At 35.8% G+C, this 27,352-nt stretch overlaps 1 protein-coding gene across 1 annotated transcript in view; it reads left to right on the plus strand.

Moving 5' to 3' along the window:
• CTNND2 (catenin delta 2) overlaps positions 1-27,352 on the plus strand; it is a 912,708-nt gene that overhangs the window by 395,504 nt on the left and 489,852 nt on the right. Inside the window, exon 5 of the mRNA XM_027869022.1 lies at positions 17,562-17,734. Within this exon, the coding sequence (XP_027724823.1) occupies positions 17,562-17,734 (173 nt within the window). The remainder of the gene's footprint in view (positions 1-17,561; positions 17,735-27,352) is intronic.

The raw sequence follows: 27,352 nt of genomic DNA on the forward strand, positions 1-27,352 counted from the left end.
TTATTATAGAGATATAAAATGGCAGCCTTGGAAAGAACTTCAGAGATCGTTTAGTCCAGTCCCTATCTGAAGAATGAATGGCTTCATGTGTCACTGAAAAAATAATTGAGACTGCAAGAGTTTCTTCTATATCCGCCTCCTCAATTCACATTTCTCAGATGCCCCCTGATACTCTCTTCCTTCACCCTTGTCTCACATGAAAAGGTGACCCATCTTGCCAAGGCAAACCCTTTTACTTGGATAAGTGATCCCATTTCATCTCTTCTCTAGCAAATTACATCCTCTATCATCCTCCCTTATTTATCTTCAATCTCTCCTTGTCTACTGGCTGCTTCCCTTCCATGTCCTCAAAAAAACATAACTCAATCCATCCATCCCTTCTGGTCATTATTCTATATTTCTCCTCCCTTTTTTTGACTAAACCATTGAAAAGGTCATCTACAATAATTACCTTAATTTTCTTCTCCTACTCTCTTCTTATTTAGTCTGGCTTCCAACATCATTCAACTGAAACTGCTCTCTCCAGAATTGCTAATGTTCTCTTAATTGCCACATCTAATGGCCTTTTCTTAGTCCTCATTCTTTTTGACCTCTATATAACCTTTGTCATTGTTGATCATATTATTCTCTACACTCTCTTCTTTCTTGGTTTTCATGAGACCACTCTGTCTTGTTCCCCATCTTACCTGTGTGACCTCTCCTTAGTCTCTATTGCAGGATCTTCATCCAGGTCATACCCACGAACCATGAGTGTCCCTCAAGACTCTGTCCTCTATCCTCTTGTTTTCTCCCTCTATACTATTTCACTTGGTAACTTCATCAAGTCACATCTATTCAATTATTATCTCTGTGCTGATGACTCTCAGATCTACTGATCTAGCCTTGACTTTTCTCCTGACTTCTCATCTTGCATCTCTGCCTGTTGGACTTCTGGAACTAAGTGTCACGTAGACATCTTAAACTCAGCATGTTCAAATCTGAATTAATTATTTTTCCCAAACCTTCTCCTATTCCTAACTTCCTTCTCACTGTTGAAGGCACCACCATCCTCCTAGTGATCAAAGTTCATATCCTAGATGTCATTATTGACTCCTCTATCTCTCCCATCCCATATCCAATATGCTACCAAGGTCTGTTGCTTTTCCTTTCATAACATTTCTCATATTTTCCCCCTTTTCTCCTTAATACTGCCATCATCCTGGTCTATACTCTCCTCAGCTCACAACTTGATTATTGCAATAGCCTTCTGGTATCTGCCTACTGCAGTCCATCCTCCACTTAGCTGCCAAAGTTATCTTCCTAAAGCTCAGGTTCAGACCTGTCATACCCCCTTTCCACCCCCACTAGTTAAACTCCAATATCTTCCTATCACCTTCTGTTTAGCATTTGAATGTCTCCCAGCCTCACTCCCTTCTACCTTTCTAGTCTTCTTATACTTTGTCTCCCACCCATCACAACCCCAATCCCTGTCTGGTAAGACGGGTGTCCTTGATGTTCTTTGAACAGGGGGCTCTATCTGCTCTATCTCCTGACTCTGAGAATTTTAACTGGCTGACCCCAAGCCTGGGAATGTTTTTCCTCCTCATGTCTATTTTCTGTCAACCCAGGTTTCTTCAAGTCCCAACTACAAGCCTTCCTTCTACAGAAAATCTTTCTCAATACCCCTTAATTCTAAGGCCTTCCCTCTGTTGATTATCTTCAACTTACCTGGTATATAGCTAGTTGACATGTTATTGCCCCCATTAGAACTCCTTGGGAGCATGGATTGTTTGTCTTTTGTCTTTCTTTGTATTCCATGTGATTAGCACAGTTTCTCACACTTATTGGGTATTTAATAAAGGTTTATTGACTAACTGACCTTGAGAATACCACTAAAAAGTAATCATCCAGCTGTTGCTTGAAGATTTTGTAATAATAATAAAAAAAAGTCCTACCTGTTGAGTCAACCCATTCCATTTTGAAATAACTCTGTTTGTTTTTATAGATGGCACTCACAAGAAATCACATTCAGAGTTTATTGGTGATTTGTATATTATTGTTTTTCAGTCTGTTTAACATTTGTCTAAAATGGATGTGCTTCAATTTAATTTGGGGAGGTGATGAGTTGGTATATAATCTTTGATGAACTAATTCACTGAGTTATTAAAAAACTCAAAACATGAGCAGAAATTTCATGGAATTAAAAAAAATGTTCTGGGACTAAAAGAATATTTTTCTCTCTTCTGATTTGAAGATAAAATGCTTTTGTTATTCTAAGAATTAAAATTGCCTCCAAAATATCTCTATCCTTTTTTTCAAAAATGTTGATAGACTACAAATTTTTTTTTCTAGGTGACCATAATAACAGGTATGTCATAAATTAAAGTAAAGTGTATATGTTTGGTTTGCTTTTACAAATCTCTTATAAAATGCAATTAGAAACTTACCTGTACTAGCTCACCTTTCTAAATGTAAATGGAAGTCATCAGGAAATTGCTGGTGTCAGAGGCCCAACACATGAGAGAAAGCAGAAAGAAAATAACTAAAGGACATATAAAGAATAGCTGCCCATTATGTATTTGTCAATGTCTTCTTTTCTACATGAAAACTCTAACTTATATACATTTTCCCCAAAGGATGTCTGTTTTCCCTTCTGTTACATATTATTTTAAGCAGATTACACTGCCTCCTCAAAAAAGTATGGCTATTGCTTTAGAAAAGAGTATATTAATGAAAAAGACATAGACAAAAATATGAAAAGTATGGGTTTTTTTTTTTAGATTATGAAGAGGAGGAAGGAATGTACATTTCCCAAATGAAAAACAGTTACTGCCATCTGTGTTATGAATGGCTCCTGGGATTAAGGTCTAAGTTTAGAGATTTGGGAAGATGAGTGAAAATTTCCATCAAATACATAATTGTGTTTTGTAATTGACAAGGTACCAGAGGTACCCAGAAACCAATTATTATGCTCAAATGAAGCTCAGGCATGACAGAGTGAAGGATTGAGACTTGGAAGGGGGAAAATACCTCTCAGACCCTCTGAAACTGCTCAAATAGAGAAGAATTCGAATTTGCAAGCATCAATATATCCTTAGAGTCTATCCTGGGATTAATTGTACCTTAGGGTCACAGTGAAGACCATACCACTCAGTACCCTTCAACCTAGACTCCCAGCCCTGACTTAGCAAGTAGGGAAAGAGGAAAGAAGCAATCAGTCAATCAACCAGCAACTATTTATTATGCAACTAATATATGTAGGACACTGTGCTAGGTGATAAGATAAAAATATATAGAATAAAGCAATCCCTACTCATAAGTCTATATTGTCTCTGGAGAGATAACAATCACAAGTTTGAATATAAAGTGAATAAATATAAAGTAGTTCAACACAAGACAGTTTGGAAAGGAGGGCACTAGAAGTTGAGGGAATAAGGAAAGATTTCAGGCAGTAGTAGAGGTGTGTTTTTAAGAAAGAGAAGATTCTATTAACTAGAGTCAAGGACAGTGTATTTCCAGCATGGGAGATGATTAGTGCAAAGATGGGAGATAGAGTGGTGTAGGTAATGAATGGAGAGAAGACAAAGTTGACTGGATTGCAGAATGTGGGAAGGGGGATTGATGTACAATATAGCTAGAAAGATAGATTGAGTGAAGGTTGTGAAGAACTCTAAAAGCGAAACAGAGGAGTTTGTATTTTATCTAAGAGACACTAGGGAGCTGATTGATCAGAGGAGTGGCATGGTCAGATTTGAGCTTAAGGAAAATCACTTGAACAGCAGTGAGAAAGTTGAACTGAAGTGGTCAGAGACCTAGGATAGGGAAACCAATTAGGAAACTATTGCAATACTTTATTAGGTAAGAGATGATGAGGATCTAAACTTCGGTGGTGGTAGCAGTTGGTGAGTAGAGAGAAGCAACTGGATTTAAGAGATGTGGAGGTAGAAGTGGCGAGATTTGGCAACTGATTGCATATGTGAGGTGAGGAAATATAAGGAATTAAGATAACATCAAGGTTATAAACCCAGGAGACTGAAATAATGGCGGTATCTTCTATGGAAATAGTGAAAACTGGAAGCCAGTTAGGTTTGGAATAGGGATAAGAAATGAAAATAATGAGATCTGTTTTGGAAACACTGAGTTTGATATAGCTCCAAATGATCCAGTTCAAAGTATGCAATAAGGAATTAATTAGTCATATAGTACTGCAGCTCAAAGGAAAGACTAGAGTTGAACATATAGATATATCATCAGTATAGAAATGACAATTAAACTTATTGGAGCTGATGAGATCACCAAGAGAGAATATAGAGAGAAAAATGAGGAGAGGGCCCAAGACAGAGCCTGAAAGAACACCCACCATTAGGGGATGTATTCTGTATGATCAAATAGCAGAGGAGACTGAGGAATAATATAGGCAGGAGGAAGACCAAGACATAGTAATTCTTGCAAACTTGGAGAAGAGAGGAGTGAGTGGTCAGTATTTTGACATGCAGCAAAGGAGTTAAGGATGAGTACTGAGAAAATACTGAGCACTAAGGTTTAACAAATAAGAAGTCATTGGTAATTTTGATTGCCAGTGAGGAGAACAGTTTCAGTTGAGTGATGAAGTCAGAACCCATATTACAAAGGGTTGAGAGGTAAATGAAAGAGGGGGAAGCTAAGATACCAATTATATACAGCCTTTTCTGGGAGCAGTAGTTTCCTTTCCAGGGCAGATAGATGGCTCAGTGAATAAGTGCTGGGCCTAGAGTCAGGAAGACTCATCTTCCTGAGTTCATATTCAGCCTTAGACACTTACTAGCTGTGTGACCCTGGGCAAGTCCTTTAACCCTGTTTGCTTTAGTTTCCACATCTGTAAAATGATCTGGAGAAGGAAATGGCAAACCACTCCAGTATCCTTGCCAAGAAAATCCCAAATGGGATCACAAAGAGTCAGAAACAACTGAACAAAAAAAAAAAAAAAACAACAAAAAAACTTCCTTTCCACTTATACCTCCTAAGTTCCTACTTGCAAGTACTACTGTTCACATCACAAGTGACAAAAATATTAATTATCAGATAATATCTTCACACTTTAGTTTTTTATTTTAATTTTTGTTATTAAAATGGGTTTTGATTGGAGAGTAGAATAGCACAGTAATGTTTTGAAATTTGAGTCAGCATGGATGGACAATGCGCTGGGAATAGAATTGATCATGAGGAGGAGAGCAGGCTGGATTTGGAAATTGCAAAGAACTCTTTGTTACCCCCAAGTTTCTCCCTGAAATAAATGTCCATTATTTCAACATCATTATTCTTTCCAGTGATGCTGAATGAAAACAAATCATGGAATAACTTTTTCTCCAAATAATTAAATTTGTGGGTTATCTGAAAGGAAATGAAAAGGGGTGCATTGGATATGAACAAGTTGCACTGTTCAGTAGAAGTATGATATCAGAAATATTTGGGACTGGAAATAGGGGTAGCTGTAGAAATGGTGGTAGCAGGTAGAAAGAGTGAGGGATAAGCAATAGACATGCTGAGTACTCCAATGGCATCCATTAATTGTCGAGAGATCCTCCAGCATATTGTGTGGCCACTTGATGGAGAATTTGTAAAATTCTATGGAGAAAAAAAAATTAAGTTTAAATTGAACAAGAATCATCCAAGATAGGAAGGTATAAAATGGTTGCAGGCTGTGACTTTAGAAATACCCACATTAATCACAGGTCTATCAAAGTACAGAAATACCAGCGGTTCGAGTATATTGTCCACATAAGAACAAATGGTGACTAAGAAAAATAGAGAAAATCTTTAATCAGTTCTGAAAAACTAGAGTTTGATGAAATAAAATTTACAAAGAGCAGCTAGTTCCATCTCAACAATATCTATAAATGGGTGATTAACTATATAGCATTGCAGCAGGGTTTCATGACTTTTCCATAGAGTTTGGTTATAATGGGTAAATTATATTATTGAGAGGTGATGCTCTTTGGAAGAACATTTATGTACTGTTTGTTGTAAATCTAGTAAAGGCTTCATAGTATTATTGAATCAGATCATAAGAGGCAAAAGCAAACAAACTAGAAGCAAAAAAAAACAAAAAAGTTTCATTACCAAAGAAAATTCATTGTTTTTCAAGTTTTCAATTTTTGTTGTTTAATTGTTTTGTTGTTAGTTTATATGAAGTTTCTTTGCTCTTCCACAGTTATTGATTATTGTGAATGTAAATCTATCATATTTGCAGTGCTCACTAATCTTGCTTTTTATACGTAAAAAGGTTATGTACTTTTCTTGTGTATCTGGACCATGTTAAAGAAAGAGAAAGTATTGGTCAAAGTATCCAGATTAGTTGATAAAGTATCTAATCATCTTATTCAAACACTGATTACAAGTACAGTGGCAAGAAATGTAAGACCATAGGATAACATTTGATAACCCACATAGCCAATAAAATTTTCAAGTGCCTTTGAAACTGCTCTTCTAGGTAATGAATTGAACTTTAAATTCCACTTTAATGTAGTAAATCTGAGTAAATTACTGTGATTCTTTTACCTTTTAGTTATGTTGTCGCTACTGAGAGATAATGGTATAATGCACAGTGTTACACTTGGTTCTAGGAGACAATAGGGTTTGAATCTCCCCTCTGACACTTCCTAGCTGTAGCCAAATCACCTAGCCTCTCTGAGCCTCAGTTCCCTCATCTGTAAAGTAGGGCTAATGATACCTACTTCATAGGATCATGGGGTCAAATAAGATAATATAATTAAAGAACTTTGTAAACCTTAAAGTTTTAGGTAAATGACAAATATTGAGTGGCATCTTTAAATTGGGGCAACTACATTGGTTAAAGTGATTTGACTTAAATCACTTTAAAACTGGAAACTAAGGTTATATGGTAAGACCATATAATTATAATTTGCATTAAGTTATCCTGTATATTGGGAACAGGCAGATTGAATGAGAATTTTCAGGTCAGGGTGGATCTAAGCACCATCCATATACAAAAGTAAAGGCATAGGAGTTGCCAAAATGAGCTTAATGCCTTTCCAGTTGTTCCCCTGGTGGTGGCATGTTCACATTTCTCCCAGGTAAATGGATGAATGCTGACTTTGGTGAATTGCTATTTCCAGTTGTTCTCTTCTTTGTAACTATGCAAATAAGGCATATCTAAGGAGAAAATAGTAAGTCAGTGACATTTAAATTAAGTACTTACCATGCTCCAGGCACTATGCTAAATGATTGAAATACAAAGACAGTCAAAAGACAATCCTGGCTGTCTGGGATTTTGCTGGGACCCCTTCCCTAGTAGGGGGAACTGCTTTAGTGAGACCAAATCTTAATACTTATACCAATGATTATGCAGAGAACTGTAGCCCTGACAATGAGACAAATTTGATTCATACCAAGTCTTCATGACTAGAACATGAGTACTTTTCCAGTGCTCATCCAAGTTCAGAGAATACCTGGTGCTGGTCAAAGCAATACAACAATTATATAATTTTGCCAGAGGGTGAGATCATCCAGAGGATGAGCACAAAGGATTGTTGTTATGCCAAGCTCAGGGCAATGCCTGCTTGCTGGGCCTTAGTTCTGGAAAATGGTGTCTCCTGATATCTTAACAATACAAATAAGCTATATACAAGATAAATCAGAGATAACAGCGGAAAGGCACTAGAATCAAGATAAATCACTAAAGGCTTCTTGTAGAAGTTAAGACTTTACCTGGGAGCTGAAGGAAGCCCAGGAAGCAAAGAGGCAGAGATGATGACAGAGAGCATTTCAGGCCTGAGGAACAGCTAGTGAAAATGCCTGTAGTCAGGACATGGAATGTCTTATTTGAGGAATATCAGGGAGGCCAGTGCTACTAGATTGCAGAGTATAGAGAAATGACTGTGATGAACAAAAAAAAATGAATAAAATTTAAAAACAAATAGGCAAAAATGCTAGTCAGCTAGAGCCCATGAATTATAAGGTGTTAAAATAAATGAAAATGGTCTATAGATCAAATGTAATTAAAGTTTTTAAGAAATCAGGCATTTTCTCAGTTCTTTTATGAATAAACTTAGGCTTAAATAGGTCTTAATTTTCTGAATAAATACAATAATTACTTCAACTTTTTGGATCTTTAGAAACAGCAGAATTTCATATTACAACTTGACCATCACATTTTTTTATGACTTAATTGGGTAGTTATTTTTTTGTGAAAATCTTTTTCATGTTTGCACACACACTATGTTCTATATATGTTTTATAAGATTCTGTCACTATATAACATTTCTGCTTTCATTAGCCTTTTAATAAGCATCAGATTTGATTTGCTATTCCTGACTTTGCACTAAGTTCTTGGAAAAACTACTTAATCCACTTGTTTCTACCTCCATGTTCTTAAAGTAATTGATAACAGTGGTGTTGTATGAGGGGAAAATTAAATTACATACATGACAGCAAGAGCAAAGATTCGTAGATGCAGAATTGGACTGGACCTTAGATGTCATTTGTCCAAACCCCTCATTTATAACTGAAGTAACTAAGGTTACTAAGTAACTTAACTAAGAGGTGAAGAAATCTGTCCAAGGACATGCAAGAAGTTAATAGAAGCAGGATATAAACTCAGATCCTTTCACTAAATCCTCTTTGCATTGTTCCGCGTTTAAAAGAGAAACAAGTCCTAACCAAGGTATTATCATAATCGGACCACAAGGTCTGATAGTGGTATCCTGTCTTAATCTGGCTTAGAGAAACTGTAGGAAAGATGGAACTCTATAAATATGGTTAAACAATGGCTGTGTAACTTCAACAGAGTCATCTAATTATTGCTAAGTGCCTTAGAATATTTTGCCACACGTTCAGTTTAGACAAAAGGTACTAAGTCTGTGGAACAGATGTTATTGCTAAAGCAGACAAGAATAAACAATTCCAGAAAAACCTCCTTTGAACACATAAAAACATCCAGATTGGCATTATATGTGGAGAGCTGGACTTTAGGTTAGGAAGACTTGGCCTGAAATTCTTTCTCTAACACTATCTTTGACCAAACGGGAAAAGCCCCTTACCCTCTCTGAGCCACATTTTCCTAATCTGTAAAAATAAGGACACAACAATTCTGGAAGGTAAGTGCCATTATTAGAGGGGGTGAGGAAACTGTGGAAGCCAAGTTTGGACAAGGTCATATGCCTAGTGAGTGTCTGAGGTGGGATTTGAACTGAGGTCTTCTGGACTACAGGGTGGCATTCTATCCACTGTGCCAACTAGCTGCCTCATCTGATCGTAAGTTAACTTCAATTTTATTTTTTTTTTGTACATAATGTTCTTGAAAACACTGGTGCCCTAACTATAGCTAAATAATGAGCAAAGATAAATATAAAAACCTACCTCTATCCCTTCAAAGACCTTAGATTCTCCTGGAGGATGACAGACAAGATAATACAACACAATTGAAGGGTAGAGAGAGTTCTAATACTTTAGGAAAGACATCTGGGAGCTGGCATCCGACCTGAAACAAGCTGTGGATTCTAAGAGGCAGAGGTTAGGAGGATGTTCAGTCTATATCTGGGAATTGCAAAGGCAGGGAGTCAGGAGATAGAATACCAATAGCAGGAGGGAGAGTAGTGTAAAATAAACCTGGAAAAGTAGGTTGGAACTATGTTACAAAGAACTTTGGATGCCATGTTGTGAAGTTTCTGTTTATTTTTAGGTGCAGCAGGGAACTCCTAAAGATTCTTGAACAGGAAAGTGACATAGTCAGACAGTTCTTGAGGAAGATGATACTGCATAGAGAGGGAAGAGACTGCAAGCAAGGAAAAGTAACCAGGAGACTATGGTAGTAGTTCAGGTGACAGGTAATGGAGGCTTCAACTAGGCTGGTGACCATGTAAATTTAAGAAGATGGATATGAAAGTTTTTTGAAGTGGAAAAATCAACAAAACTTGGCAGCTAATTTAAGTAATATTATAATTTGATATGTTTGAGTTGACTAGTAGTTATTTTAAATTACAAAACATATGTTAATCAAAGTCAGCCAGTCAGTCAACACTGATCAAGCACCTAGTATATGAGCCAGGAGGGAGATGAGGTGGCACAGTGAATAAATCTATAAACTGAGCTGCAGAAGGAAATGGTAAAGCACTCCAGCACCTTTGCCAAGAAAACCCTAAATAGGGTCACAAAGAGACAGACACTATTGAAACAACTGAACTATAATGAAGATGAGCCAGGCATTGTGCTAAACACTGAGGATAAAAGGAAAGGCAAAAGATAGGCCTTGCACTGGAGGAACTCACAATCTAAGGATTAAGAAATAGTTACATCCTGAAAAGAGTAATAGTTTTAATTATGTCAGGACAAGCGTTTTTGAAGGGCATATATTGTACCATGGTACAATTTGAATTCTATTTTGAAGATAGTAAAATGATCATATCATTTTCCTGTAGTGAGAACACTGATAGGTTCCAATAGGTAACCTTACAGCTATATTTAGAAACCAGAAAATGAATTAACATGCAAACTGCACACCCTTGAAGCAACAGCAGGCAAAGAATAGGCATCTGCTTAAGGATGATCAATAATTTAAGCACATACCTATCTATCTTGCTCTGTAGTGACTTTTGTTGTTGTTTAACATCTGTGTTTTGGCCTTAGCTTATTAAAGTTTTAAGTGGCCTCGATTGCCTGTTTCTACGCAGAACCTGGGAGTGCTATTGCAAGGATGGCATGCAGCCAGGGCACACCCCTAGCATCTCCTTTCTTCTTTTGTTTAACACCTACTATATAAACAATAGGCTTTGAAACTCACCCCTTAAAAATACTCAAAGGAAAGGTGACTGAGGCAGGTAACTACTATAAGGTGTTAGGGGCAGGCCTGACTCAGTAATATCCTGTTAATTCAGGTCTGATACTGGGATGAAATGAGGCACTTACAAGTTATTACAGTTAATAAAAGGTGATTTACTTTCCCCTAACACCACAAGGACAAGCTAGAAGGAAACAGTGGTACTTAGCTTCTGTATGGTTATTATTGTTCAGCCATTTCAATTGTGTCACACTCTTCATGATCCCTTTTGGGGTTTGCTTGGCAAAGATACTGGAGTGGTTTGCCATTTCCTTCTCCCATCTCATTTTACAGATGAGTAACTGAGGCCACCAAGGTTAAGTGACTTGCCCAGGGTCACACAGCTAGTGTCTGAGGCTGGATTTGAACTCAGGTCTTCCTGACTGCAGGCCTGGCACTCTATCCACTGTGCCATCTAACTACCCATCACTGTAGTTGCAACCCCCATTGATTCCATGTGGAGATGTCTATACAGCACAACAGGATGTAATGACTCCTGTGGTCTTTAAATATCATCTACTAACCAGAGGGGGCCTTGACTTCACATGAGTGGAACTTTTTGCCCCTTAGATGAACAGGAGCTGTGTTGACAGGCAGGCACCAATCAGATCTTAGGGTCAACTTTTTTGCCTTGTAGGGAAAACAAATCTTTGTTGAAGGGAAGTGGGGGAAATCTGAGTGTGTTTCTGATGTTCAGTCCCTTGTGAATGTGTGAGTTCTTTTATGGCTCAAAAATGCCTTGTCCTTTCAATTCAGTTAAATAATCCTTTATTAAATATTTACTTTTTGCCAAGCATCATGCTAGGTACTTGGAAGATAATGATAAAACAAAATCACACTCCTTATTCTCAAGGAGTTCACATGGGGCAAAGGACATGCAAACCGTTAAGTAGAGTAGAAGGGAGAGCACTAAGAGCTGGGGGAGGCAAGGTACAGGTTATCAGGCAGGGAAGGCCTCTAGTAGCACAGGGTACTTGAGCCCAGTCTTCAAATTACAAGAGGTAGAGATGAGGAGGAAGGGCATTCCAGTCACGAGAGATAGTCTATAAGAGCACAGAAGTATGAGATGTGATGCTATGCACAGTGAACAACAGGCCAGGCTACATGGAACTTGAAGTGAGTATATGAGTTCTGGGATGTTTATAAACATCCCCAGGTGGCTCGAGTTGCCTCCAGATGTTAGGTAGGAGCTGAGGCTAGCCCAAGAGAGCTGACCTCTAGGTTTGAAGATCATCAACTGAAAGGCAATTTAGTACAATGGAAAGAGTCCTAACTCTGAGATCTAATACCACCTCTAGGATGGTCACTACCTGTGTGCCTAGACCTCAGGTTCTCAATCTGTACAAGGAGACAGTTGGATAGCTGGCCTCTGGGGTCCCTTCTTGCTCTAACTCTGTGATTCTGTGGGTGAAGTCAAGTTCAAAATCAAATTGGACCCATGAACTAGTCTCTAATTACTGCTATAGTAATCATAATACAGCTCAAAAGGGAGTCCAGCTTTACAAGTAATAAAGACATTGAAACTATCACTTGCTGTAAAAAGTTTAGACATTTTTGAAGTTATGTAATTCAATATAATCTTTTTTTTCTTTTGGAATACCTATTTTAAAGCATCACACATTACAAAGACGAAGCCAATTAGCTCAGCTGACAGGAGATAATAGGAAGCCTTTGGTTGTGAGCCCCCTATTAACTGTGCACAGAGAAAAACTTTGTTTGGTGTCAAATTGTATCCTTAGGAACAGTCAGTTATTGATCCCTTATTGGTCATAAGAAGCAGGAAAGGTGAAAATATGATTCATGAAGTACAACCCCAGTGTCACTGATAGGGGAAAAACTTAAGCTATTTATCTTACTGGTAGACTTGGCAAGGGAAGGCCTACGGAAGGTTTCAGTAGCATCTGTCTTCATGTCCTAAGAGCATATTTTAAAATTACAAATTCAACATAAATAGACGCAATCACCTTTGGAATTCTGGATTAAAATAGACCAAGACTATAATAATTCCCAGTAGGAAATGAAACTATTGATGGGGTATATACTATATTTCAAGCCATAATTATATTCATTAGCAGAATGAAACTTACATATACATAGGTATATCTCTTACTCAGCACCAGGAACTGCCTCCCTCCCCAATACACCACACTGCCACTTGAGGATTTCCCTCCTTTCTTCCTTGACCTTTCTATCTCTCTTCCCCCTTCACCAGTGTAGACATCGCTGTTACTAGAGAATCTTCCTCCTCACCTTAACCAGCCCATGTAGTTCTTAGTGTCATTTTGTAGGGAAGCTAGTTGGCAATAAGTCTGAAGTAGTAAGGTGAGTTCTGGAAGGAGGGAAAGAGAAGAAGAGGGAAAGGAAAACACACTAGCCCCTGTCTAGCGCTCAGTTTCTTCTCCCTTCCTAGAAGGAAAGGAAAAGTTCTTCCTTATTTGGAGGAGGAGGAGGATAAAGGCTTCTGCTCCATAGCTGATTGCTCTATTCTCACCATTTTCTACCTTACTCTTTATCCCTAAGTATTTGTCATAGCTTCTTACTCCAGAAGCCCACCGCTTTTGTCTCATTTTCATCCCTTTTCCCCATCTCTTAGCCTTCCATTCCCTGGCATGCCACCTTTCCTCAAATTCCAGTCCATAGCCTCAAGTAGACTGGAGCCACAATCAGTGGCTTGAAGATAGTGGAATCCTCACTCCTCTCCAGCAGACAGAAGATCATGTGGAAAATATAAATAAATTGTGGCATCTTGAATATAATTCCATATTGAGATATCCTCAGTTAGGCTCCATTAGTAAAGAACAATATGTATATTTTTAAATAGCATTTTATAAACAGGACTATAAACCTAATCATCAGGTATAACATCATTTGGAGGAGAGAAAGGGGAATTGAAAGTTTCAAATATTCAGTTTATAACTGAATTTATGAAATGCATGAAGAATAACCATATAGAGAAAAGAGTTTCAAATATAGAGTAAGGGGATATGGGTTCAAGTCCAAAATCTTACAGTGATTTGCTTTCTAACCCTAGACAAGCTTAGCTTCTCTAAATTTCTTCATCTATAGAATGGGTATAATTATACTGGCACTACTTAACTTACAGAGTTATTATGAGAAAAGTTCACTTATAAACCCTAAAGTTCTATATAATTGGTATTATTACTATTGATATTTATTGGGAGTAGCTATATAAACAAATTTAGCTAGCCTAGTTAACCACTCAATTTTTGAATCCTAGAAATGTCATAGATTTTAAAATAACTGTGCTCATTTAACCCTAATTATTTTTCAAATCTCTCAATCTTGCGTAGGAAAATCTTGTGTAGAAAAATCAATAATATGCTGAAATACAGCAAATAGCTAAGTAATGCAACATTACCTTTTTTATTTGAGTATATAATTTTAAGACCTCAAATCTTATAAAATTAATGATTTTAGGGTATTCTCTCTAGCCAGCCAAGGTTTGCAGTAATGGGGATAGGCTAAGATAGAGTAAAAGACAAATCCTCCACCTCTCAATGTGTCTTCCCACTCCTTATCTTCTGATTCCTAAACTGTTCTTCACCATCTAGGGGGAAAGAAAAGTGTATCCTGCTGCTTGCCAAAGAGGAAAAGGGGGAACAAAAGACATTCAAAGAGTTTGATTCCAATTAAAGAATTTTAGAGCTAGAAAGAAACCATTTAGTCCAATCTTCTCATTTTACTGATGAGGAAACTGAGGCCCAGAGAGGTACAGTGACTTCTCCATGGTCACAGGGGATGTTAGGGGCAGAACTGGACTTTGTGATATAGGAGAAACTGGAAATGAAAGTCAGGAGATCTCGGTTTGAACCAATGTGGTACAACAGGAGGAGTTGGAGATTTGGAATCAGAGAATCTGTTTGATTGCAAACTGCCACTTACATGCCGTATGATTTTGGGAAAGTCACAAACCTTCACAGGCTTTAATTTCCTCATCTGTTAAGTGAACCCACTTCCCATCCTAAATCTATGAACCTTTGAATCCAAGATCTTATATTTGCTCACAAAGTGACCTTAGGTTGTGTAAATGCACATTTGTATTATGCAAATCTGAGGTATTATTATTAAGTACCTCTTCTGTGCAAAACAACCTGAGCAGTATAATTATTTTAAGTATTATCATCATCATCATCATCATCATTATTATATCTATAAATTGAATCTTTGAAAGTTTCAGTACATTTGTCCATATAAACCATATTATATCCAGAAGCTAAATTCCTAAGCTATCCAATAAAAAAATTATTCAATTGAAAACATACTTGAGTACTACGTGATTTAAAAAGAAGATAAGTTAATTGGCAATAACATGACTTCATTACAATTCTCTTCACAGTGTTTCAAAGTTTCAAAGGGAATTAGAAGCAAAGAAAAGATATATAAATCCTCAAGAAGGTACATAAAATGCTACTGTTCAAGGCACTGAAAAATTCTTTCAGTGAAGCGTTCCATATAATGTCAAGTTTGGACACTCGCCTTGACAACTAAAGCCATATTTTAAGAAAGAGAAATCAGGAATGAAATTATAAGCTTAGTCACTACCTGCTACTAGAATTGGTACTATTGTGTGAAATATCAGAAATGGTGTCAAGGACAGAATAGTTCATGCAGGTACAATTTCTTTCTTGCACTGGAAAGTGATTCTGCATTATGATTGAAATAATTTGAGGAAATTTACATTGCAAGGTTATGTTTCAACTCCACCCCTTCTGAAATGCTTCTTTTTTATCTGTTAATAAGTATTAAATTCATTTTAGAAAAGAATGTTATCAATATAAATCTTTCTTTGCATTTATATATCTCTACCTGTCTATTCTCTCTATCTCTATGGTTCTGTCTCTGTATCTCTGTCTCTCTGCCTGTCTCTATCTCTTCCCTATCTCTGTCTCTCTCTGTGTGCCTTTCTGTCTGTCTCTCTGTCTCTATTTATCTCTCTGTATGTATCTCCGTCTTAGCACCTAAGAGCCCATGTATTCAACATACACTTGAATAGGAATCCTTCTTTACAACATCCTGCCATACATGTCATCTGCTTAACATCACTCAAAGACATCCAGCGATAGGAAACTTACTACTTCTAGGACCAAATTTTGGCAGCTATAATTATTGGGCAGATTTTTCTTCCATCAAGTTGAAAGCTGACCCTTTGCAACTTCTGTCTTCCAATTAATACTTCAAATCACTGACAGAATCATTGTTTTTTTATTTTAACATGCAGATCTGGTCATATTACTTGACTATTCAAAATTCTTTAGTGACTCACTATTGCCTCCCTAGTAAATGTCAAATTTATTTTCCTGGCCTTCAAGACCTCCATCATTAGGCACCACCATATTTTTTTTTCAGTCTTCTCATATTAGTACTCTCTATGCATTCTAAATACCAGTCAGACTGAATAGTTCTCTAACCACACAACAAGAACCTTGCTCTCACCACTCCATGCCTTAGTTAAGAGTTGTTCTCTGTGCTTGAAATGCATTCCCTATTCATCTTTTCCTGTGAAGCTATCTGTTCTTTACTCAGATATCATATCCTCCAAAAAACCTTCCTACATCACCCCTTTTTGGGTGATGACTTCCCCCTTAACTCTTGGAAAAATACTTCATTTTATAACTTTCTAATTCACTTATCATGTAATTGTGATTTATGGCTATCTGTATTGTATCATTAGACTGTTACCTTGAGCCCAAAGACAGGTTTTGTTTTGTCTTATTTTTTGTTTTGGGGGGTTTTTTTGCCTTTACTTTTATCCCCTGGACTTAGCCCAGTGCCTAGCACATAGTAGACACTTATTAAATGCTCGTTACCTTGCCTGACTGTCATCTCTCTACTAAGTTTGTGGGCTTGTTAAGAATGGGGATTGTGTCTTATGGAAACTTTTCATCTTCCCCCAGAATCTAGCATAGTACTCTATACACAGTAGGTACTTAATGAATACTTGTTCATTGACTGATATGAGTATAAGCAATAATTTTAAATGGTATCATTCAGCAAGCTTTTATTCAAGTATTCCTTAAGAATGTAATATTTTAGCTAGACATCGTGATAAAATGATTAGGCAAGTATAGTGATTCTTATCTCTTCATCATCACAATAATTTGGGAAATCCCCATGTTGAACACTATTTCCTTTCTGATTTCATACCGTGTTTTGCTGAGATGGAAAAGATAAGCTGACAAACTAGTCATAGATTCAGTGAGAATTTAAGTGGGTTTTTATTGCATAAAGAGCTCTTGATATTTTAAAAGTTGTCATGTCTGTGGACACTGAAGTGTTATATTAGCCTTTATGTTGTAGAAATTATCACTGATTGGTATTCTTTAAGGACTGAGGTTAGATGATTGTTTTACGTCTCTGCTCATTGAATTAAATAGATATAATTAAGGATATTAAATTTAGCAAGCATTTAGTGTAGGATATATTTTCAAATGAATAAAATTATGTTTATGATAACGTAAAAAAATGATAAAGTAATTTCTTTTTCAATCAGCTTCGCTCTTGAAACTTTCTCCATGTTGGACAGCATTGGAATAATAAATATTTATTTTTTTGTAACTTTAAAACCTAAAGATATAACTTAAGTCCAAGGATTCAGATCAATTATACAGTTTGATTTTAGTTCTCAGAGTCAAAGACTACTAGATGGCCAGAATCATGTGCATGTGATAATTCCAGGCCACTCTCTGTAAATAATACATGTCATTTCTGCTTCACCCTCACTGACTGCTCCAAATTACTTTCAATTCAGGGCCCAGCCTTCTCTCCCAGAGTGCACTTCAGCTCAATTCCAAACCTGAAGGGTCTTTCCAGTACTCAGCCAGCTACCATAGCAACCAGACCCTTGCCCTGGGTGAAACAACACCTTCCCAACTCCCAGCTCGAAGCAGTCAAGCCAGAGCTGCTATCCAGAGCTTCAGCCAGGTACGTGTCAGAGCAATGTTGCATACTTGGTCTCACACACACACACACATACACACACACACACACACACACACACACACACACACACACACACAGAGAGACTACTTCAGCTATATTTTTGAGGAGGGTGGGGATAGTTTGTTATATGTTTATAAATTTATATCCTTATCCACATATGATTTTTTTTTCCTAATAGGGGGAATGGGAAGGAAGAAGCATTTATATAGTGCCTCCTATGTGCCTGGCACTGTGCTAAGTGTTTTATAAATGTTATCTCATTTGCAAAATATTATCTTTACAAATATTATATTTGATACCTTAAGTAAATTAGTAAAGATGTTTCTGAATGTTGTAAGTTACTAAAAATATGAATATAAAATGAAACTGAATTACAGTTTTAAAAATTCTATTTTATGCTATCTCCCTTAATGTATCAGTTTAGAATACACATGTAGTATATGTATTATACATGTTTGTTTTTATTTATTCATGTTTATATGTTATACACACATAAACACATATATACAAAGCATATATGGCAATATACACATTAATATACACATACCATCTTAATGACAAATATAAGTGAGTATTTGATTACTTTTATTTTTGGATTTTCCACATTAATTTCTTTTATACAATGTTTTTTTTTCCATAAAACTGTCACTGATGAATTGTTTGACTGTTGTGCTTTTAACTCCATTTTCCCCTAAATCCTAGTGCTTTTATTTCATGGTTTTGCATAGTGGGGTGCTTTTTAGGAATTCATATGTCACATTATAGCAGAACTATATTTATATAAATATAGATAAATACACATTGAATATGTGTGTGAACATATATATTCAATGTGACAATATATGTATGTGTGTACATATATATATGTGTGTGTGTGTGTGTGTGTGTTATTGTTGTTCAGTTGTTTCAGTTGTCTGACTCTTCATAACTCTATTTGGAGTTTTCTTGGTAAAGACACTGGAATGGTTTGCCATTTTCTCCTCCAGATCATTTTACAGATGAGGAAACTGAAACAAACATAGTTAAGTGACTTGTCCAGCGTCACACAGCTAGTAAGTGTCTGAGGCCAGATTTGGACTCAGGAAGATGAATATTCCTGACTTCAGGCCAGGCTCTCTCTCCATTGTACCATTTATATGTGTGTTTGTATGTGTGCATGCATGTATGTATACGTGTGTTTGTATGTGTATGTATATATCTATATCTATATCTATATATATTTGCATATATATTCAATGTGAAGCACTACATTAAAAATAATTTATAGAATCCACCCAGGAAAAAAGAATCTGAAAGAAAAAGAAACATTCTTTCCCAAAGTACAGCTTTTTATAAAACACATACATGGATGAATTTGTTTTGTTACATATGAATGAGAGGCTATAATAAACAGAAATTTGTAAATGAAATAATTGAAGAATCTGAAAACTATTTTTGCTAAAAGTAAAATTAAATCTTGTCCAAGCTGAATTTTTGCTATCAGGCATTGCTTTATGATGTGTGCAAAGTATGCTTTGGTTAAAATATATTTTGGAGTATTAAGCAAATGGTCAGCATATGTAATCATCTTGGAGTTAAATTGTTCAAACAAAATGGCTACCATTAAAACTAGTTGTTAGTATGATGAATTGACTACAAATGTGGGGTTTTTTTTAAAAACATTGGTTGTGAAAAGATGTTACTAATGTAGTTTTACATTCCACTTTCCTGTGCTAATACTACATCAATTTAAAAAACCTTCAAAAACTTAAGTAGTTGTTTGATTTTATGCAAATTTGCTAGGACCTTTGAATAGAGTCCAGTAAGTGAAAGAATACTGAATATGCAAAAGAAGACCAGCAACTGAAGAAAGTCCCAGCTACTCACTAAGTACTATTTCTGTGACTATGAGAAAGTCTCTTAACCTTTCTGGGTCACATTTTCTTCATATAATGAAGGAATTGAAATAGAAATTCTTTGCAGTACCTTCAACTATAAATGCTGTGATTTTTTTTTCATTTAATATCACCTTCTTCCACTTGATTTATTTTTCTTCAAAAAATTACATTTTTTATTGCAATACGTTTTCCCCTTTTTCTTCTCCCTCTGTATGAATGGTTGAAAGTATAATCATAAAATTTTATATACTCAGTAAGTAGGTTTTTTTCCCCTTTAGCTCCAAATTATTATTCTTCTAAAGTCAGTTGCTAATATAAACTAATTTGCATTGTTTATTTTAGCAATCTGAGTATTTTCAATTGTGGTCTCCTGTGCCTGGAACACTCTTCCTCTTCGTATTGGCCTTTTGGTCTCCTTGGTCAATTTCAAGTTTAACCTAAAAGGCCAATGCTTTCAAGAAGCCTTTCCCAATTTCCTTTAATATTCATGCTTTCCCTCTGTTGATTATCTCCATATGTGTATATACACACATACATATATATATATACATACATGCTTATGTGTATATATACATTTAGAGATAATCAAAAAAGGAAAAACATGAAATCTTAAATTAAAATTAATAAATTTTAAAATAAATAAAAATTAAATATACAATATGCATGCACATATATGTATATGTGTGTATATTTGTGTGTGTATGTATATGTGCACACATGTGTATGAGTATGGAAATATATCCCTATTGATTATCATAAACATTATGTGTGTGTGTGTGTATGTATGTGTGTGTGTATCCCTGTGACTAACCTGGTAATAAGCTTCTCTTCATTTAGAAAAGGAAGTACTTAAAAAATAAACACGTTTTCCAAACCTGTCCTCAAAAACTTTTCCAGCTTGGTAGAAACATTCACATATGTCACTTCCCTGGCATAATCTTCAAGAACCTAGGGAGGCATTTATTTCAGGGTGTGTTTGTTTTTCAATGAAGGGGGAAAAGAAGTAAGGGGTGTGTGAGAGAAAATAGATTTTTATAAATTGAATTAAACTACATAAAACTAATTAGATGAGATATTGGTCTAAGGCTTTGCAGGAGAATCATAAGGATTTTTCAAGAAGAAATTATAACAGTAGAATTTTATATAATTTATGCTCATATATGCTGTTGTTTCATTGTATAATGTGTAGGATAGTCAGTAGACTCTAACATGACAAAGATAGTCATCTTTTTCCTTCTTGAATATCTTTTGATTAAAAGGCAAAAGCTTTAGTCATCAATTGAAGAATCTGAGACCTTTAGGCAGAGAGAGCTTTTCTTTATGGACATCTTCAAAAATGCTACTGACCATCTAAAGTAGCCCATTATTTCTTCCTGAATTTCCCTGAAAACATCTTTTTTCATTTATTTTTTAACCAGGTGGGTTATTTCATGGTTGTAGGTAGCTCCCTCTGGGAAACTTTGTCTAACAGGGCACATCAGCATTTGCTCTGAACCTTAGAGTTATAAAGACCCAGAGGGACACAAAGTCATGTCACTTACCCAGAGTCACCCAACCTGTGTATGCCAGGGACAGGACTTGAACCCAGGTTTACTGGACTTTAAAGCCAGTTGTCCAGTGATTGTGCCATGCCACTTCTCTCCACTCACAATTTTTTGTTTCTTTGTGTGTGTGTGTGTTGTTGTTGTTGTTTTGAAAAGAAGCACGTGAACAGTTGGACAGCTTAAATTTTCAAGCTTACTGGTCCATTATTCTGAACCTATTAAGAACCTAGGACTTCAGTCATATTTTTTTTATGTTTAAATTCAAAGGGCACTTAATTCCACAAACATTTTTCTAACTGTAGACTATATGGAAGGCATACCAGAGACCTATACCATCATAGACCTAGCATAGGAAAACTAAAAATAAAAACTGCCCCTGCCCTCAAAGAGCAAAATTTACTGTGTAGAAATAAGGCTCAAGTTTTTACAAGCATCCTAAGACATGCAGATAATCAAATAAATAAAAATCCGACTTCCTATTTTTCTTTTCTTGTTTGTTCGTTTTATTTTTAGGCAATTGGGGTTAAGTGACTTGCCCAGGGTCACACAGCTAGTAAGTGTCAAGTGTTTGGTCTGAGGCTGGATTTGAACTCAGGTTCTCCTGACTTCAGGGCTGGTGCTCTATCCACTGGGCCACCTAGCTGCCCCAATATGTTCTTTTTGTTTTTTGTTTTTTGTTTTTTGTTTTTTAGGTGAGGCAATCAGGGTTAAGTTACTTGCCCAGGGTCACGCAGCTATTAAGTGTCAAGGATCTGAGGCTGGATTTGAACTCAGGTCCTCCTGACTTCAAGTCAGGAGCTTTATCAAACACTGTGCCATCTAGCTGCCCCTCTAACTATTTTTCAAATGTGTATTTTCACTTACATAGGGCCATTGTCCTTATGACACCAAAGAAACCAATAAAATGATTGTTTTTTTTTCTTTTTTTAATGTTCATCTCACTGATAAGATCAGTCAAACCTATTACATGGGTAATATGAAAATAGTCAATAGAAAAATGAAAAAAAACTAAGTCTATTTTTAACTCATTGTTTTGTCAGCCTACAGACTCAACCATTATAGAAAATCATCACACCATTAAAACAGTCAATGCACATCTTCCCTGTGACAATGAGACATTTTTCAGATATAAGTAATATGAATGAAACAGTCACAGTTTTATTAATAACAATGAGAATGTTTGAAGATGTAACCATTTCAGAAGAAAATCTCCCTAGCCTTATTGATAGTATTTCAGGAAAATGTATACTCATCTCAAGTGAGTTTACAGACAGAAAATCAAAATGAAATATTTCATAAGATTATATTATATTATATATATTATATGTATAACATTTTATATATATTATATATTATAAAGGCCACACTGGTGTTAGTGGCATGTGATAGACCCTCACTAATTCTAAATAGAATTAAATGAAATAGAAATTCAAAATGATGTTTTGAACGTTCACTGCAATTTTATTGTTTTGTTTGTATTTCTTTTTGTCAGTTTTCTCGATGCCTGTTGTTTGTCTAGCCCTCTAATTTTTATTTATATCCTCCTTCTTCCCTAATGTCTTCTCTTGTAACAAAGAAAAGAGAAACAGCTAAGAAAAACTAATCAACATATTGACTATGTCTCATAGTGTATGTTATGTTTCATACCCGTAGTGTCCCACCTCTCTTTCAAAGCTTAGTTGATAGCATGCTGGACGTGGAGTTAGGAAAACATAAGTCAAATCTGAATAATTCACAACTTCTTTGAACCTCAATTTCCTAACCTATAAAATGGTGACAATAATAATGTCTACCTGATAGGGTTGTTTATTGTGAGAATCAAATGGGAAAATTTTTAAGACACTTTTCACACTTTAAAGTACCATATAAATGTATAAAACACATATTTATGTATAATAAATGGTAATATATATGTGAATTATCAAAATAATACTAGTAATGATGATGATGATGATAAAAATAATGTTATACAATTTGTTGGATAGAGAGCCAGCCTCAGAAGAGGAAGGAAGGAAATAAGCATTTATGTAGAGGCTTCTATGTGCCAGGTACCATGTTAAGCCCTACAAGGAAGGTTATTATTATCCCCATTTTACAGTTGAGGAAACTGAGGGAAACAAAATTAATTGATTTACTCAGGCTCACACAGGTAGTAAGCGTCTGAGGCTGAATTTGAACTCAAATCTTCCTGGATCTAGGCACAGAGTTCTATCTACTGTACCACCAACTACCAACCTAGTCTCGTGTCTCTCATCCTGTCTCTCATCTCCATGCCTTTCCATATGTGTTGTTCCCCATTACTGGAATGCACTCTTTCCCTTCCTTGTCCTTGTAGAATTCTGAGCTTCCTTCAAGGTTCAACTGAAGTGACACTTCCTATATGAAGATTATTCTGATTTCTTCAATTGCTAGTGCCTTAACTCCCCTCTGCCCCTCCACTCCCCGGCCTTTTTAAAAATTTACTTTGTAGATTTTTTGCTGTTGCTTATCTGTGCTGCTGTTGATCGCTGTAGTAAAATGTAAGCATCTTGAAAGCAGAGACTATTTTGAATTTTGTCTTTGTAACCCCAGCACCCCTAGCACAAGTCCTGGAATATAGTGTGTGCTTAATAAATGCTGGCAATTTTAATGAATAAATAAGTGAATTTAATCATGCTTTGGCTGTTGTCATTCAAGTAGAATTTCTCTAGCTAGGAAACCAAATATCTTCATAAGGCATCTTATACTTTTAACCAACTAAATATATAAATATTTTGAAATATCATACCAGTGCACAAAATATAAGTGAAGTGATATACTCATGAATAGATTTCAACTCTCTAGAATTAAACCAATGTCAAACCACCACAGCCAATACTTGCATAAATTATCTCTAAGTAGTGGGAAATATGACCTTCCATAGATTGCATTCCACGAGCATAACCTTCAAGGAACCAGTTTCAGCTCCATGCTGCAATGAGGCATCTGAGTAGGACCTGAGGAGATGGGGATGAAGGGAAACTATTTGAGGCATCCTGGCTAGAGGCATGGCACTTTGGGGAAGGAGATTTTTCGATCATAATAATGCATATGTACTGCTTCCGGATCTCATTTTGGCATGGAGGGGACACTGGATTTTTGTTGTTATTGTTTTAACACTAGGCAAGCTTAGCATAACTTTGGAAAGTTCTGACAAGATAGAAAGGCTACCAACAGTATGGACCATGTTTCTGTCATCTGAGGACTAGCTTACCTAAATAAAGAGGTTCATCACCAGATAATTCTCAAGATAATGAATTATTTTAGGTACAACAGTGCTTGAAACCACATAATAAGAGATCAGATGATCTCTCAATAGAAAGCCCAATGGAAATATCAGCTATTACTGCTGGTGGTGATATTAACATTATTATTCTTATAAAGCTCAGAGGATCTGGGACCTATGAAGGTGGAACAAGAGCTGACAGAGGTGAAATCAAACAGAGCCTTGACGTTTGGAGATAAAATCTGTCTGCTAAAGAATGGAGGGCCAGAGACATTTATCAATGATGGGTTCACAAAGACAAAATTATGGATCCTTGGAGTGAGAAAGGAATAAATGATGATATGGAGTTCTTAAGAACAACTTCAGTAAAAAATTGGAAGAAATAGCTTTTGCAGAAGCCAAAGTGGCATTTATTTCTGATTAAGAATCATGCCTTGCTAGGCATGCCTTCATCCATCTACAAAGTTTTGGCCTCTCTCTTTAACCGAGAAAGGAGAAGAAGAGGAAGAAGAGGAAGAAGAAGAAGAAGAAGAAAAAGAAGAAGAAGAAGAAAGAAAGAAAGAAAGAAAGAAAGAAAGAAAGAAAGAAAGAAAGCAAGAAAGCAAGCAAGAAAGAAAAAGAACAGAGCTTTCATTTCAAATATAATTACAAATATACCATCTGCTACGTTCTACCAGAGGCCAATGTGCTACTATTTTTGAATGCTGATTGTTATTTCACTGCCATGCAGAGAAGCACCTGTTAGGTGGGTCAGACAGAGTGAAAGAATGGCTAAATCAATAGATGATTGATTGCATCTCCCACTGTAGCTAGTCCTGGGCTAGGCACAGAGCAAGTTTTCAGGAAATACTTTCTGAAGAGAGTTAATCGTTCCTGATGAGGAAAATCATGCAGACAAATGGTTCAGTGTCATCACAATTTTTTTTGTGGGAATGTTATTTTTGAAGAATAAGGAAGAAAAAAACAGAATTAGGTAAATTGTTTTTGCAGTTTTATGCATGATTTAGAACAAAGATTTTCTCCAGGATGCCAGTGTCCAAAGGGCAATTACTTATGCAGTTACTAATGTGATACTTTCTAAGACAGAGGTTTTCTATATATGTCACTACATAAAAAGAAATTCTTTATTAAGGCAATTTCATAGTTTATTTTAAAATATTTACTTTGGTAAGTTTATGGGGAAATTGGCAATTTCTTATTCATAAGAGTTTTAAAATGATTTTTGTCATATATCTCTTCATTTTTTTTCTCATTTTATCCTGTCTACACTATCTGAAAAAACTTATTTTTTATTTAACAATAATAAAAATAATTCCTTTCAATTGTGAATATTTTCTATGGAATCTCCCTTTGAAAGAAAATATCTTGTCTGTTAAGTTTATGTCTAATTATACTTACTGAAATAATTATTTTAATTAGCAAATGATTACAAGTATAGTTGCAGCCCATATGTAATCTCAACCTCCCTTATTTTCGTTAAATGTACATTCTCCTCTTCCTTTTCCTTTTTAGACCTCACTCATTTTAGCCCAATACACATTCTACCAACCATGCAGTTATGACTCATACTCAAGTGGAGTGCTTTGATCAGCCAATCCTGTTGCTTTCCTAACATTAAACCAAATTTATCTTCTCTGAAGGAATACATTTTTTTTGTGGGAGAGGAGTATGAACACACTTGGAGTGCCTTATTAGGGGCCTTGGTTAGGATAAGGCAGCATAGAGGTAATATGTTAATGCAAGAATACTAAAGACAAGCTTTGGCCTGCTTTTTCTTTTTACCTGTGGCTCACATGGTTGCAATCATTTGTCCTATCATTGTCAATTATCTTGTGTTTTCTTTCACCCTTATGCTAATGTCTATTAAACTTAGTTGATCAAAAAATAAATATGCAACATAATCAAAAGACACAGAGGTGTAGTTTTATATCTTCCCTAAATATCTCTGGCCAGTAGAAGTATGAAGATTTTTCAAGAGATGTAAAAATAAAACAAGGGTATAAGAGGAAATCATATTGATTTCTTATCAATAGGTCTTAGTATATCTAGAGAAGCGGTTCTTAATCTGGACCTGACTTCTTGATTTTTACAATTATTTTTATAATAGCATTTCAATATAATTTGATTCATTTGTAATCCTGTGTATTTTATTTATTCAAAACATTTTTTTTCTGAGAAGGAAGTTCATAGACTTCACCAGACTGTTAAAGGGGTCCATGACACACACATACAAATAGGTTCAGAACCCCTGATGTAGAGGGACGTGAGTGGTTATCTCAATCCAAATCCTTATTTTATAGAAGAGGAAATTGAAGTCTTGGGAGTTTAAGTCACTTTTGAAGTCATAAAGCTTCTTAGTTATATAACTAAGACTAGAACCTGAGATTCCTAAATCCAGTTTGTACCCCATACTGTGATTATTGTATAATAATTAAACTTGCCAAACTGACTTCAGTTCCAGGAGAACAGGATGGAGAAAAAGTAGCTTAAGTTGGGGAAAGTGAAGTAAAGGCAGATTGTGTTGCTCATTATTCTTTATTCTAGAGAAAGCACAAAGTTTTCCATTTCTGACATTTCTAGACTGTCTGCCCAGCATCCTAGGAATCAGGAGCCTCTCAGGCCATTCCAAGAAAGTTGGCAAGTCTTAAAGGATTCCGCTAAAGATTGATTATAAATCTGTAATCCACTTTTTTTGGGTCTGTTTTACTTAGTGACACTGTTTGTTCATGATTTGAAAGCCAAAATTCCTTAGAGATTACCACATTCTCAAACTCCCTGTTACATGGCTGTAGGCAATTTTCTCTATCATCAATTCCTGTAGGGATCATATTGAAATAAAATTTTAAGGTTGATTTAATTAATTTTTAAATTTATTAATTTAATTTAATAAATTTAAATTTATATTTATAACTTTTGTTTTTACATAACACACATT

The sequence above is a fragment of the Vombatus ursinus genome, unplaced genomic scaffold (assembly GCF_900497805.2).
Source record: "Vombatus ursinus unplaced genomic scaffold, bare-nosed wombat genome assembly UNPS02014791.1, whole genome shotgun sequence".
Taxonomy (NCBI): domain Eukaryota; kingdom Metazoa; phylum Chordata; class Mammalia; order Diprotodontia; family Vombatidae; genus Vombatus; species Vombatus ursinus.